Source organism: Echinops telfairi, unplaced genomic scaffold (assembly GCF_000313985.2).
Source record: "Echinops telfairi isolate 266 unplaced genomic scaffold, ASM31398v2 ScPeMD7_7424;HRSCAF=8462, whole genome shotgun sequence".
NCBI classification, from domain to species: domain Eukaryota; kingdom Metazoa; phylum Chordata; class Mammalia; order Afrosoricida; family Tenrecidae; genus Echinops; species Echinops telfairi.
Genome location: NW_022111324.1, coordinates 88633126 through 88648285, shown reverse-complemented (window position 1 = coordinate 88648285; position 15160 = coordinate 88633126). Strand labels below are relative to the sequence as shown.

The following is a 15160-nucleotide window of genomic DNA, read 5'->3' as shown; positions in this document are numbered from 1 at the left end:
GTGGATTGTGATGAGTTGTGCGAGCCCCCAATAAAATGATTAAAACAAAAAGAAAGAGCTTTGAGCAAGGAGGTGGAAGCAGTTGATTGAGAGATTCTTGGCGTCTCTGGAGATTAAGAAAAATGATGATAAACATGGCGACCTAGTAGCTCACAAAGGATGGGCTTAACAGAGACTAAAGCTGAGGAGCCAGGGAGAGAGATATCCTATACTTCCAGAGCACAAGATTATCAGCATAAAAATATGTAGACACAAATTTATCAAAATAAAAGAATAGCAGCATCTATTGATTGCTCCACTTTGTCACTTGGTCCGAGCCAGTGGAGCTTGGATTCTCAACTCTTCTGACCAATTTTTCCTGATCCAGAAGCTTGCTAAGGTGGCTGACCCTCTGAGCTGCAAGGGACGTAGTTCTGTGGGACCAGCCTGGGGTGGATATAAGCACAAACAGGCTTGGCTCTTCCTCCAAGCCAAGGGAGCTCTAGCCTGATATCCTTGCAACACTAACTCCCCAATAATTAGATAGCACAGCCTACTGAGCCCTGTGGGGAGAACTCTACAGGGCAGCCTGGTACACCTGTAAATAGTGAATAAATAGACTAACTCTCCACACAAGCCTGGAGAGCTCCAGCACCACCGTGTAAAAATAATCACCCATCCCTGAGGTACAGCTCTACATGGGCCCCCCAGCAGCACAAAAGGCACAGCCATTCTACACAGGCTTTAAAACACTTTGAGTAACAAATAACACACACCTGTTCCGTTAGCATAGCACTACAAGTAGCAAGCCCAGTGAGTTTTTACAAAGCTAAAGCAGAGGGCTGGACTTGCTACAAAGACTAAAAGCCTCAGGGCCCAAAAGCTACTGCTCGCTCACATACTTAGGAGCACAAAAAAAAAAAACCACTGGAATTTTTTTCTTCAAAGCTATGTATTTACATTTTTCTACAAAACAACCTTATCACCTTCAAAGTACTCTATTATACTTAATACAATTGCCAAATCTGCAATTCCATTCTTGGAAACATTTTTCAAACTCATCTGTTTGGATGGCTGACAGCATCTCCCTGGCTTTTTTCTTCACCTCTTCTACATGGTCAGATCACTGTCCTCCCATGTCCTTCTGCATCGGCGGAAACAAAAAGTCGCATGGAGTGAGGGCAGGTAAGTGGGCCAAGAGAGGCATGCTATTATTTGCCAAAACAGGAGCTCTGAGATGGCTGTGTGAGCAGGTACATTGTTGTGGTGGTGGCAAAACCAGTCTCCTGTCTGCCACAAAGCAGGCCTTTTTTGTTGCACACTGTCACCCAATCTTTTCAGAACTTCTAAATGGAAAGCTCGATTAAGTCTGCCCTGGTGGAACAAACTCCAAATGCACAAGTCGACATCTTCGTCCGTTCAGGAAGCTGATGGACATCCAGAATGAGGTTTGTCATCAACTGACATTTCACCTTTTTTGAAATGAGAAAACCACTGTACACTTGAGTTTTTCCATAGTGCTGTCCTTGTAAACTGTGTTCAATATCACAACAGTTTCTGCAGCATTTTTCCCAAGCAGGAAACATAATTTCACAACTGCATGCTGTTCTCTTAAATCAGCCATCACAAAAAATAAGCTTAGAGCGAAACTGCTTTTATGAAAAAATTCACTGTGACCACAGAGAACCTTCCCAGGTGACATCACTGGGTGTAGTAACTCATAGTGAGGTAGTTGCTTGATGCTTGCCTAGCGAGAAAAATGCATGTGAACTATGAAAGCTCTGCCGAGTAGAGCTTTTTCCTGTTTTTTAGGGGGTACCGCCTTGTACCTTGTCATTCACCAGCTTTCCCATGACCCCAGACCCTGGTCAGCACCCTAAGCTGCTCAGATAAGCAACCTTCCCTCTGAGTAGGTTATTGCTTCATTCTTCCCTCCTAGCCACCTGAGTAGGTGGGCGATATAGACCTCACACACCCATCCCCATCTGGTCACCTCCATCATCATCTGAAAAGAGTGACTCCTGTCCCCTCTGACCTGATTCACCTATTTCTTTATGATAATTAACCTAAATCATAAGAACACAGGACTCTGGGCCATACCAGACACCAAAATGATTCCCCTGGCCTAAATCTCATTTCTACCCTGACATCTTAAAAGACCAAAAAGTGAATGATGAGGGCAATGAGTGTACAAATGTGCTTTACACAATGGATGTATGTATATTGTGATAAGAGTTGGATGAGCTCCTAGTAAAACGATAAAAAAAAAAAGACCAAACATTAGTAAAACAACATACTACCAGACACTGTTCCTAGCTGCTTAAAAGACCTCTGCTCCACCCAGTCCTGAGCCCCATTGCTAGGACACAGTCTAAACCCAGCTGTTATTCGGCTGGTATTGTTGTTCCTGCGTTCTATCATCCCCATACTCTCCCCCTCTTTAATACAAAGCTGTGCACTATTCTTATAATTTATCCTTAATCAGAACTTCTCCATCTTATGGTATACATAAAGGGAAAATTATTATTACTTTTTTTGCTTCCAATTTAATGTTTGTTTTCTACTTGCTCTACACATCAATCCAGAAGTTAGCACCACATCAAAGACAAGGCTCCTGGGCAATGCGTAAAGCCCAAACATCTATCAGCAGCTCTTCTGTTTCTTACTCTAGTTTTATTTTAAATCCTTTTGTCTCTTCCCCTTTCCTTCTTTAATTGATAATATCTAAACTTATGTCATAGCCCTTTTTACCTTTCTTGTCTTTCTTTTAATCTTTCTCTTTTCTTCTCATCCTCATAACCCTAAAGCTGACACTCTTAAAATTTTTCTTTTTTTTAATCAAATCCATTTTTAGGGAGTTAATATGGATTTTGTATCATTCCACAGTTTAATCACATCAAGCAGTGTTGTATAATTGCTACCACAATCAGGTTTCTCTTCAGATCGTATAAATCTTTCGCCTTTTTATCTATCAAATATCATTACTCACTCCTCCATCATTACACAACAAGCATTTTTTGGGTCTAATTTCCTTTCCTCTAACTTACCAATTAACACTAACCGATCCCTCTTTTGCTTCCTTTTTCCTTTCTTTGTCCCCCCCTCTAACACTTTCTCTTCCACTTTTTGATCATCATTCTCTGATGACCCTTACTCTAACACTCTCCCCCAGATACTTAATATAGTGCCTACCACCCCTCTACTGCACCACCTAGCAAAGTGAACTACGCCCACATAACTCTACCTCCTTAACACCCCTAACACCTACACCAAGATGTCAAGCAAACACACACACACGAGAAACAGACACAAATAGCTGATTATCAACCAGATCTAATGAAATGCCTGAAACTGAACAGGCTGTGGAATTACCAGAAAAATAATTTAAAAGAATGATGATTGCATTCATACAGCAGATGAGGAAGAATCTGAGGAAAAATAGTAAAGCTAGAAACCTCACTACATGCCTTACAAATAGTTGAAGTCAAACACTACAACAGAACTATACATTAAAGAACAGAGAAACAACGTTGAAGAGATGAAAACCAGCATCAGTGAGCTTCAAGACAAATATACAGACTCCAATTCAACAGAAGAACACACACAAATATGCACAGAGATCGAGAAAAGCTTCAGAGCAATGTGGCACAATCAAGAACAACGACCCATGTCTTACAGGGATTCCAGAAAAGGAAGAAAAAAAAACATCCACACAGAGAATAGTCCAAGAACCCCCCAAGAAAATTTTCCTCAATGCCTAAAGGATGAAAAGATAATTATTCAGAAAGCCAAAAGAACCCCAAGCAAGAGATCCCAAAGAGAAGACTCCTGGCATATCATAGTCAAGATGTCTAATATTAATGATATCAAGAAAATAATATTATCAAGGAAAAAATTCTAAGAGCAGCCAGGGAAAAAAGAATAATTACATACATCCGCAATTAGAATATCCTCAGGAGAAATCAAACAGGCAAGAAGACAATGGAGTGATGTACAGAGTACTGGAGGAAAGCTTTAGTTTTGTACCTAGCAAAAATATAATTCAAATATGATGGCAAAATAAAAGTATTCCAAGACAAGGAGAAATTAAAGGTAAACCAGGAACCTCAAATATGTTTCTAGCTCTGATACCATTCGACTGTGTGGTCCAGGGCAATTCAATTAAGCTTCTTTGGACCTCTAGCTCACTGTTGAAAATTTTCAGTTAATATTTACTTCTACCCAGTTCTCTACTTTAAATAAATGCTAGGATTTACTGAATAAATAAATATTATAAATATTGTGGCTTTACATACTGTTATGTTGGCTCCACTCAGGCGGTTAATGCGATGCATATGTTTACAAAACTCTGGACCATGCCCATCCCAATCTTTATCGTTATTAGTGACAAATAAATAGGCATGTATCATTTCATGGAGGAGAGTCTGAAACAGAAAACAAATTAATTTGGTATAGTACATATAGAAATAAATGTAGCCAGAGCATTTTCTTACTCTTCCTGGGACTATTAATGTTCTTTGAATCACAAGCTCCTTTCAGAAAACTGGTAGAATCATGTATCTTTCTAGAAAAATTAAAACTTTGCATATATAGTACCTTCAACTGTAGATATCAGGTTAAGAATTCCATTTCACAAAGGCCATTTAAACTATGAATCAAAACCCAGAAGAAAGGATTGGTGAATTCAACTACATAAACACACATTCTGCCTAGGGGGAAAAACAGAATACCATAAGTAAAATAAAGTACACGGGTAACTCCTATTACAGAGTTATAAACTCCTACATAAAGCTCCTGAAGTCAACAGAAAAATTAGCAGCCATCCATTTTTTAAACTATCATGGATAGTTCCTTTACATATAAATGACCCATAAAAAATGTTTGACTTCACTTATAAAGAGAAATGTATCCTAACACTAAACTATGATATTATTTCTTGCTTATCAGTTTTGGTCAAACTCCTTAATTTTGAGTAGCGCTATAGGAAAATAAACATTCCCATACAATGCTGGTGGGAGTGCAAGATACTGGTATGCAAAATACTATGCACAGCAGAGGACTGCAAAATACTATGGAAAATTTGGTAACATCTAAGAAATTTACAAATGCATTTATCCTTTGTCCTGGGAACACCTAGACTGATATGGCTGTATGAAAGGTCTTGGGTAAATTGTGTTCATTTTACTGTCCTTTTTAATGGTAAAAGTTTGGAGATTGCCTGTGTTTAGCAACAGGGGACTAAATGACTAGTACTGAATGTTCTGTGTGTCCACATAATGGAATTCTATTCATAAGAACGAAAAGAGCTCTATCAAGTGACTCGAAGAAAGCTACAGAATACACTGTTTTACGGAAAAGGCCTAAGAAGTACAGGAGTATATACATAGTATTTTATGTGGCAAGTAAGTATTTTCAAAAAACAACTAGGAAACTAATTCCAAGTTTTCTGTGGGATGTGGGAGTTCAGAAGAGAGAGATGGGTAGGAATAAAATTTCTGTGTATTACTTTCTTTTGTATTAAGAGTATTATATCAGGTCATTAAAAACTAACAAAAAAACCTACTCCTCATTCCATAAGAATGGGTTAAGTTCAACAAGCAAAATTTACAAAGACATACAAGCTACTGCTTCATAAATTGTTCATTAAAACAAACGAGCACATTTTTGGCAAAATTAAAAAGAATCTTCAAAAGCACACCAATTATTTTTTTACAATTCTCTATTATTTTAAGGATTAAAGTGCCCCTGACCCATGATGGTATTTTCAATTGCCTCATACGTTATCAGGAGAAAAAAAACCTTAGAATTGGGAAAGTAGAAGGGCAGTGTTAAAAAGAGGAAGATGAGGTGATGGATTGACTTAGACATGGGAACTATGAGAATGAGCTAGGACCAGGTAGGGTTTTCTTCTGTTGTGCATAAGGTTGCATTTGAAATCACCTGATAGCACTAAACAACATAACATATAAACTCACTGAGTTTTTCAGCACATTTTTAATGCTGTTTTATGGTAAAATTGGGTGCCTCGGCTGATATTCGGGTAGCTTATACTCCAGTATATACAGTACATATAAATATGTACATACATATCTACACATATATTTTGTTTTTATGCTGTTTCCAAATTATATAAGCTATAGCAACTACCAGTAAGTCATTTTTTTTCTTGTGTCCATTTTAGTGACATCATTTACTTTCATCAAGCTCTGTACATTTCACTCTCACTTGGGTGTTCTCATAATTTTAAAAGACTTTCTATCAGAAGTAGGCTAACAATAAATTCAGTTTTATAAAATTTGTTAAACAGAAAAATGGGAGAATCTAATATTTTAATTTGGTTACTGTAGTGCAATTAATTACTTAATGTTATTCAGAAACTTCCACTAAACGACCTTTTCCTGATGATGTAGGCAGATATTGATAGGATTTAGTTGTGAGTGAACAGAATTATTTTTTACTGCTACCCACATTAGGTGTAAAATGAGCCATCTCAGAAGCAAGGAATCTCCTTACCATCCAGAGAAGAGCTAGGAGTGGAGTGCATTCTTTTGACCTTGAAATGCCAACACATTGAACCTCCTTGATCCAGGAGATAGTTTTGACACCAGAGAAAAAGCAACAGCAGAAGTCTGACCACCAGTCAGAGCATGAGATAAAGCAGTTAACTTTCTATCCCACAGAGCTCGTATGACTGAGTACTTTTGGTCAGAAAGTTGACGCGTGGAGTACAGTGCCTCTGGGCACTTAACTGGAGTGGGAGGAAGGAGCTGATTACCTTCACCTTGAGTCTTATAGCAATGTGGCATGCCCTTTGAGTTATTTAGTGGCAGCCCTTAAAAAACTCTGACATATCTGAGCAGGGCAGAGACCAGGCTAAAGAGGCTGAGGGCCAGAGAGAGGGTTGACTCCGGGCATGGCAGAGAAGAAACTGTACTGGCTTAACAATTGTATCCTGAGTATTTCTCACCTGTTAATTTCCATAATAAACTCCCCAGCTGTAAGCATTATCTGTGAGTTCTGCATGGCCATTGCAATGAATTATAGAACCTAACAGAAAAGAAGGGTGCAGGGAAAGTAGAGTGCCACTATTAAAACAGATTTAAGAAGGATGGAGGTGGGGGAGAGCATGTCTGACCTCTGCCTTATGGCAATCACCCTTGGGAGACAGATGTTAGCTACAGCCTCCCTACACCATGTCCTCACTTACTGTGAAAATATTCCTTTTAAAATGCTCAACAGTATGTCTCAAAATGAACTTTCATTTTTCAAGTGAATGATTTCTGTTCAAATGCCATTCTATATTTCCTAAGTTTTTCAACATACAAAAATAATGGCAAATAACTACCCTATTAAAGGAGAAATAAATTTAGGTTCCTTATTTTAGGTTCAATTTAACACATCTTGAAAATGGCATGTGGCACCATACCAATTATCTGTTTTTATTATGCTCCATTACTTTGAGGACTAAGGTACACTCAACCCAAGCCAGAGTACTTTTAATCACATGCTTGTAAAAGGAAGAGTGAAGAATTAATGCATTTGTATTATGGTGCTGGTGAAGAATGTTGAAAGTACCGTGGATGACAAAAGGACATACAAATCTGTCTTGGAAGAAGTACAGCCAGAATGCTCCTTAGAAGCACAGGTGGCAAGACTTCATGTGCTTCTAATTGTGTAGCTGAAACCAGTTAATTACTCTCTATGAACCATAACTGCTTTGCTTATAAAAGATGATAACCTACTACATATTGACCAACAGGATTGTGGTAAAAACCAAATTCCTAGGAGGAACTATAAAAACAAATGGTGATCATTTGTATTAACTGTTCCACAGTTAAAATTATCCCACAAAGAGTTGTTTTTTTTAAGATACACACTAATTTACAGAAGTCTACATTAATGCATTTTTACATTATTAAGAATCAGGCCTGTGCAAAGAATACCTCTACAAGATCCTTTCTTGGTCTCAACTTTAAAAGAGGTTCACTGAGTCGGATGGAACATATTCCACCACTCCCTTCATAGCTGCATATCCCAGCACACCTGCAAAACACCAACCACCACAGTCATGTGTCACATTTTTCAGTCATACACCAAGGTGAATATTAATCAATCAGCAAACTCCTACATACTCTGGTACAGTTCATACTTAAAGAACACTATTGACAGATGGCTTTCTTGAAAGTATACCTTCTTAGTTATGAAATATTTGTCTTTCATCCCATCTAGGAAGACATGTGCGCAGAAATAGCTTCCCTTACCCAGGTCAGGATCCAATAGCTCAAAGGTAACCTTGTCCCAGTTTCCTCTCTATAGGCTATAAGGGAGGTTAATAGCTAACATGTTCTAATAGCACATCCTCAAAATTGTAAGCTTATAATAAAGGAGAATTACATTTTAAGACACTTTTATAACTTAACCTGTAGGTTGTTCTATAGTAATTCAAACACATGGATGATGGCATACGACACCCTAAATTGGTGTTCAAGAATAAATTACTATCTCAAATCAAAATTTCTCAGAGCAGAAAGGGATTCTTTTTATAAATATTAAAGATCCCATGGCATTGTGGTGTAAGCCTTGGACTGCTACTGGTTTGAACCCACTCCAACAGAAAAAGAGGTTATCTGCTCCCATAACGATTTATAGCCTCAGAAACGCTACATAGGGCACGATGAGTTGAGAATCAACTTAATGGCGGTGGGATTTGGTTTTCATAAATTATATTTGAGATTTAGGGTTTCTTTAGTCTCTATTAGGTCCCCTAATGAAAAATTTCCTTTCCATTCTGTATACTTAATCAGAACCTGCATTTAACAGGATAAATTTAACATGCTTCATCATCTCCAAGAATCACCTAGTGATCTGCTTAAAATGTATATTGTAACTCACTATCTCTGGCGTGGGAATGCAAATTCTCAATAGGAAAGTCGAACAGGGGAAAACCTTTGAATCTGGATTTCAACACACTATGGCCCACTTTGATCAGTACAGAGAAGACAACACATCCTTCGGAGATTTATCGACATTTTCCTCTGGTGCTTCTGCTCCTGGGGCTCAGAGCACCACACAGAAAATGCACCAAACCCGGTTGCCTGTCGAGTGGATTTACTCATTAAGACCCTAAAGTACAGAACTCTCCTCACAGATTTCCTATGCTTTAAGCTTTACCTGAGTCGGCTGCTTTAACTACAGTGCCACCAAGGTTCCTTTATATTGTTAGTCAAAATTTCCCGATTCACCAAAGACCTAACTTGTGGCCAGGAAACAAGAAAGGCGCGGTCTATAAAAAATCAGAAATGTGTCCATTTCTTCCCAAGCAAGGTGAGAGTAAACTTTTTTTCCTCCCACTGCGGCCCTGCTCCTCAGGGAGGCCGTGCCATGGGAGACACAAAGCATTCCCAGGAGCTGAGCTGGCCGGAGAGGCGGCGGCTCAAAGGGGGGGGATTCACCTGGTCATGCGCATGCTCCACTTCACCTCCACCGCCTCCAGTTGGCCCCAAAAGAACTGGTCGTTGAACTGAACAAACAGGGCCCTCACGTCCGGGGTGGGGTCCACAAGTTCCCAGGACGGGTCCACCAGCGACAAGGGTTCCTGGGCGGCGTCGTGCCGCACAACTTGCAAGTCCCATTCCTCCTGCAGCTGCAGGGCTAGAACCATGTCTCCGTCCATGGCTCGGGGCGCCGAGGCTTCCGGCTCTCCTCTGGCTCCTCTTGGGCAACTCCACTGGATACTGGTCGCTCTCGCGAGAACTAGGAAAACGGGTTTCCGGCTGAGCACGGGAGTTCACTGCCCCAAAGGCCGAAACCAAGATCCGGGTGCCAACCAGAAGCCGACGCTGCCTCGTTGCCGCAGCACTAAGTTCCCCCGGTTTGTCTCGGGAGTCTCGAGGACTTGATACTGCCCTAAACTTAGTCAGCAACTTCAAACACCACACAGCACTCTTCACTCAAGCAACCCCGCAACCCTGCCTCCGCCCTCTCTCACTTCCGCGAGCGCGCTCGCGGCGCACGGGATTTAAGCAGACGGCACTTCCGCGCATGCGTATTGCCTTACAAGGCTCCCCGAGCAGGCGCAGTGTCCGATTCTCAGGCCTCGGCGCAAGCGCACTCACCTCATTGCCTCTAGCTTCCTGGTTCGGGCGCCGTGGAGGCGGGGTGGGTCTCGATAGCCGCGGCAGTAGTCTCAGTGACTGCCCTCGAGCCAGAAGGCAATGGCGGTGTTGGACAGCGGGGCGAGCCGTCTGAGGCGGCAGCTGGAGTCGGGCGGCTTCGAGGCCCGTCTGTACGTGAAGCAGCTCTCTCAACAGTCAGACGGGGATCGAGACCTGCAGGAGCACCGGCAGCACATCCAGGCGTTAGCGGAGGAGACGGCGCAGAACCTGAAACGCAATGTGTACCAGAACTACCGGCAGTTTATCGAGACGGCCCGAGAGATCTCCTACTTGGAGAGCGAAATGTATCAGCTCAGCCATCTTCTCACGGAGCAGAAGAGCAGCCTGGAGAGCATCCCGCTCACGCTCCTTCCCGCCGCTGCGGCCGCCGGAGCCGCCGCGGCCTCTGCGGGGGAGGAGAGTGGAGCTGGGTCAGGGGGCCGAGACCACTTCCGAGGCCCAACAGGCTTTTTCTCCTCCCCCGGGGCCGTCTCCCGGGACAGTTCCGGTCCGGCCGAGGAAGGAAAGCAACGCACCCTCACCACCCTGCTTGAGAAGGTGGAAGGCTGCAGGCACCTGCTAGAGACACCTGGACAGTACCTGGTGTATAATGGGGACCTAGTGGAGTACGAGGCAGACCACATGGCCCAGCTGCAGCGGGTGCATGGCTTTCTCATGAACGACTGTTTACTGGTGGCCACCTGGCTGCCACAGCGGCGGGGGATGTACCGATACAATGCCCTCTACCCCCTAGATGGATTAGCAGTGGTAAATGTCAAGGACAACCCACCCATGAAGGACATGTTCAAGCTACTCATGTTCCCCGAGAGCCGTATTTTTCAGGCAGAAAATGCTAAAATCAAACGCGAGTGGCTAGAAGTCCTAGAAGAAACCAAGAGGGCCCTAAGTGAGAAAAGACGAAGGCAGCAAGAGGAGGAGGCAGCTCCCCGGGGACCACCTCAAGTGACTTCCAAGACCACTAATCCATTCGAGGATGAAGAAGAAGAGGAACCAGCTGCCCCTGAGGTAGAGGAAGAGAAGGTGGACCTCTCCATGGAATGGATCCAGGAATTGCCTGAAGACCTAGACGTTTGTATTGCCCAGAGGGACTTTGAAGGCGCAGTAGACCTCCTGGATAAGTTGAACCATTACCTGGACAATAAGCCCAGCCCTCCTCCCGTGAAAGAACTGAGGGCCAAAGTCGATGAGCGCGTCCGCCAGCTCACCGAGGTCTTGGTTTTTGAGCTCTCCCCAGATCGTTCTCTGAGAGGGGGTCCCAAGGCTACCCGAAGGGCAGTTTCACAGTTAATCCGCCTGGGCCAGTGCACCAAGGCTTGTGAGCTGTTTTTGAGAAACAGGGCAGCCGCCGTACACACTGCGATACGACAACTTCGGATTGAGGGTGCCACCTTACTCTACATTCATAAGTTGTGTCATGTCTTCTTTACCAGCCTTCTGGAGACGGCCAGGGAATTTGAGACTGATTTTGCCAGTACTGACAGTGGCTGCTATTCAGCCTTTGTTGTCTGGGCCCGGTCAGCCATGGGCATGTTTGTGGATGCTTTTAGCAAGCAGGTGTTTGATAGCAAAGAGAGCCTTTCAACAGCAGCAGAGTGTGTAAAGGTGGCCAAGGAGCATTGCCAGCAGCTGGGCGACATTGGCCTAGACCTCACCTTCATTATCAATGCTCTCCTGGTGAAAGACATCCAGGGAGCCCTGCACAGTTACAAAGAAATCATCATTGAAGCCACTAAGCACCGAAACTCCGAGGAAATGTGGAGGAGGATGAACTTGATGACCCCAGAGGCCCTGGGAAAGCTCAAAGAAGAGATGAAGAGTTGTGGGGTGAGTGATTTTGAGCAGTACACAGGGGATGACTGCTGGGTTAACCTGAGCTACACAGTGGTGGCTTTCACCAAACAGACTATGAGCTTCTTGGAAGAAGCTCTGAAGCTGTATTTCCCAGAGCTGCACATGGTACTTCTGGAGAGCTTAGTAGAGATCATTTTGGTGGCTGTTCAGCATGTGGATTACAGTCTTAGGTGTGAACAAGATCGAGAGAAGAAGGCCTTCATTAGAAAAAACGCCTCATTTCTGTATGAAACTGTCCTCCCTGTTGTGGAAAAAAGGTTTGAAGAAGGTGTGGGGAAGCCTGCCAAGCAACTCCAAGACCTGAGAAATGCTTCCAGACTCATACGTGTGAATCCGGAAAGTACAACCTCAGTGGTCTGAAGCCTGGGTTCATTATTCATATCTATTGTTTATCTATTATTTATATTGTTAACTTAGTATATTCTTTTGATGTTTGAACGGTTTGAAATGAAATGATACCCTCTAACGTAGAAATGTAAAATCAAAAGAGGAAAGAAAAGCTATTCAATTAAGCAAAAGTAACAGTGGAAATATTAAAATATATACTTTTAAATTATGTGAATTCTCTAAGGGGGGATATATGCTTACATTATAGTATTTCAGCTTATCCTTTGAGTTAAGATAGATGTTCTCAAGGTATATGTTATGTGGTACAGAGAAATAATGTCGTTACATTGAGCTTAAGTATGTTTTGGAAAATGCCCTGGTTGCTGAAATGCTAAGATTTCTTGAAGTATATAATGGGTACCATGCCAGAGAAACACTCTGCCCGTATACTTCATATTGAAATGTCAGGGGAAATTTGGGGGGAGTGTGCTGAAAAATTTTAGGGCATATAACAGCCCAAGAACTCACTATTTAAACTAGTGTATGGGCTCAGAAATGCCCTCAACTCTTCATAGAATACAGGAGGAAGCTTTCATAAAAACTGTTGCAAACTTTTTCAACATAATTTGAATGGTTCATTCCTTTCAGCTTTGAGGTAGTAGGTTTATAATCTTAAGGACATGATAAAGTATTTTTTAAAGGTATTCCTGAATTGTGTATATTTCCACCTGGAATACTTGTTTTTGTCATATTAAAGATAATTTAAAAACAGGACATTGAGAAATTTGGCAGCAGTCTGATTTTTAGCTGCTTTTGTTTCAGTGTGGGTTATGTAGTAGTTCAGACTTTGAAACTGGGGAGAAATTTTTCAGTGATGTGTTTATTTAGAAATCAGAGTGTGGGTTCATGGTAAATTGGGGTGTGTGATCATATGTAAATGACGTGTTCTCAAGGTGACTATTTTGAGCAGAGATTGTTTTGTGTGTGTCTGTTCTTGGTAACAGTGGAGGACAGAGGAGAGCCAATGTTCCTAAAACAATGGAGGAGGCCTTTTATGACTTCTATAAGAATGCTCAGTGCTGCATTTCAATTTTTTTTTTTACTTTTTTTTTTGCTTTCAAAAGCAAAAATAAGGAAATTTGAGCTTTCCAAGGTTCCTACACTTTTGCTTCTGTGTATATTATTTAATATTTCTTAAACTTTGCAATTGTGCTTGCTAAGATCCTTAAGTGCCATTTTTAAATGCCATTAATTTTTAAAAGATCATATCTGTTACCTGAATAAAAATAGTGATATTGAGAGTGTGGGTTTTATGTAAAACTTAACACAGGTCCCAAATAGTGGGTTATGGTTGTAAAATTTCAAATTACTCTTATTCCACACAAGCTTTTTAATCTTATTTTCAGCTCTGCGTATTTAAAAGTTGAAAATGATAAAAATCACATTTTTTCTTTGACTACTCTTTTCACGTCACTTTAGAATTTTCTAAATAGGGCTAACTAGATATTTCAGTTGAACAGACTGGTATCTTTTTTTTTTTTTTTTAAATCATGGAGAAGTTGAATTTGATAAAATTTTGAGATTATTTTGTGCTATTTCAGGCTTTTAAAATTGTATGAGGCATGTATAAATATTTGATGCTGAGTTCATAAAATGATACTTTTAAATAAAAATGACAAAGCGTGAAGTTGTAAAAACTGTATATATGCTCAGATATTTAAATGATTACTTCGTCATAGCACTCTGCATTTTTAAAATTGGAAGCACTGGATTTTCTTCTGTTAATTTTGTGTATTCCTTAATCATAGTTGTTTGCTTTAGTGAATCAATTTGTATAGAAATTTATTAAAGACCACCAGTGTTATAATACACCGTAATATGCATGTTTTGTGCTGAGACAGAACCACTGTGTTGCCTTCCTCAAAGGGAGTCATAACTCATCTCACTGATTCTGTTGTTTCATTTGATTGCAAAATAATTTCTAAGATCTGAATGCAAATTTGTGAACATGTTAAAATGTACCACATATGTTTTCTTGTTTGCTTCAAGCCTAACACAGATCCTTCAACTTGGAATCACAGACTTGGTTGAATTAATTACTGCTGGAAAAGATATCCTGGAATTAAGTCTCTTTTTGATTAAAAGCTCATTCCGTGTATAGTCTGAAAATGCATTTCCTTTTTTAAAAATACTACCTACAATTTAATGATCAGTACTTGTATTTTATATCTAGAATTGGGAATTTGAGACTTAATATGTAGTATAAAATTAGTATGTGTTAATTTTGCTTACTGATATGATGCTATAAGGTAATCTTGAGATGTTTTTTTAAATAAAGCTTAAAATTTTTCTTACACTGGATAAAATTGATACTGCAATCTATTTCTCTTTAATTGTGATTTAATATTCTTCTGTTCCTCTTAAAAATATATTCTTTGAATAGCCTTGTGTTTGTTGTGGGAATGATACAAGGGAAGCTGTTAGCTAATTTAAGGTAGCGTTATGCTTACTGAAAGAATTATGAATAAATGAATTCTCAATATTTTAGTACTCTTTTGAATGGAAAACTTTAAATGTATACAATGTGAATTTACATTAACCTGGATTTTATACTGAGATATATAGTCAATTAATATAACTCTTATAGCCATGGCTATGATCCCAATTTGGAGGGAATTCTGTGTTACGGGATTAAGGTGGGGCTTAGTTCTGACTTTAGTAAAGCAGGTGAACCAAACCATACCCTTTGTTTCCTTGGACATATCTTTTTAATTAATTTATTTATTTATTTTAAATCATTTTATTGGGGACTCTTACAACTCTTATCA

At 40.6% G+C, this 15160-nt stretch overlaps 2 protein-coding genes across 4 annotated transcripts in view; one reads left to right on the top strand and one right to left on the bottom strand.

Moving 5' to 3' along the window:
- Positions 1–10447, bottom strand: part of SPRTN (SprT-like N-terminal domain) — a 31139-nt gene extending 20692 nt beyond the window's left edge. For 2 of the 3 annotated variants that reach the window (XM_045297877.1, XM_004712172.2), the window contains exons 1-3: positions 9432–9912; positions 7923–8022; positions 4275–4403 (exon numbers count right to left, since the gene is read on the bottom strand). In XM_045297877.1, the coding sequence (XP_045153812.1) occupies positions 4275–4403; positions 7923–8022; positions 9432–9652 (450 nt within the window). In that variant the 5' untranslated portion in view covers positions 9653–9912. Of the gene's footprint in view, positions 1–4274; positions 4404–7922; positions 8023–9431; positions 9913–10094 lie in introns of those variants that run through there. The other variant, XM_045297876.1, reaches the window with a different exon arrangement.
- On the top strand, positions 10142–14872 carry EXOC8 (exocyst complex component 8). Its single transcript, XM_004712171.2, has one exon. It carries the CDS (start codon positions 10194–10196, stop codon positions 12363–12365), a length of 2172 nt encoding a protein of 723 aa, XP_004712228.1. The 5' UTR covers positions 10142–10193; the 3' UTR covers positions 12366–14872.
- The last annotated feature ends 288 nt before the right edge of the window (positions 14873–15160 follow it).

Excerpts from the sequence above, each read along its gene's own strand:
- EXOC8 (XM_004712171.2), top strand. The coding sequence starts at position 10,194 with ATGGCGGTGTTGGACAGCGGGGCGAGCCGTCTGAGGCGGCAGCTGGAG.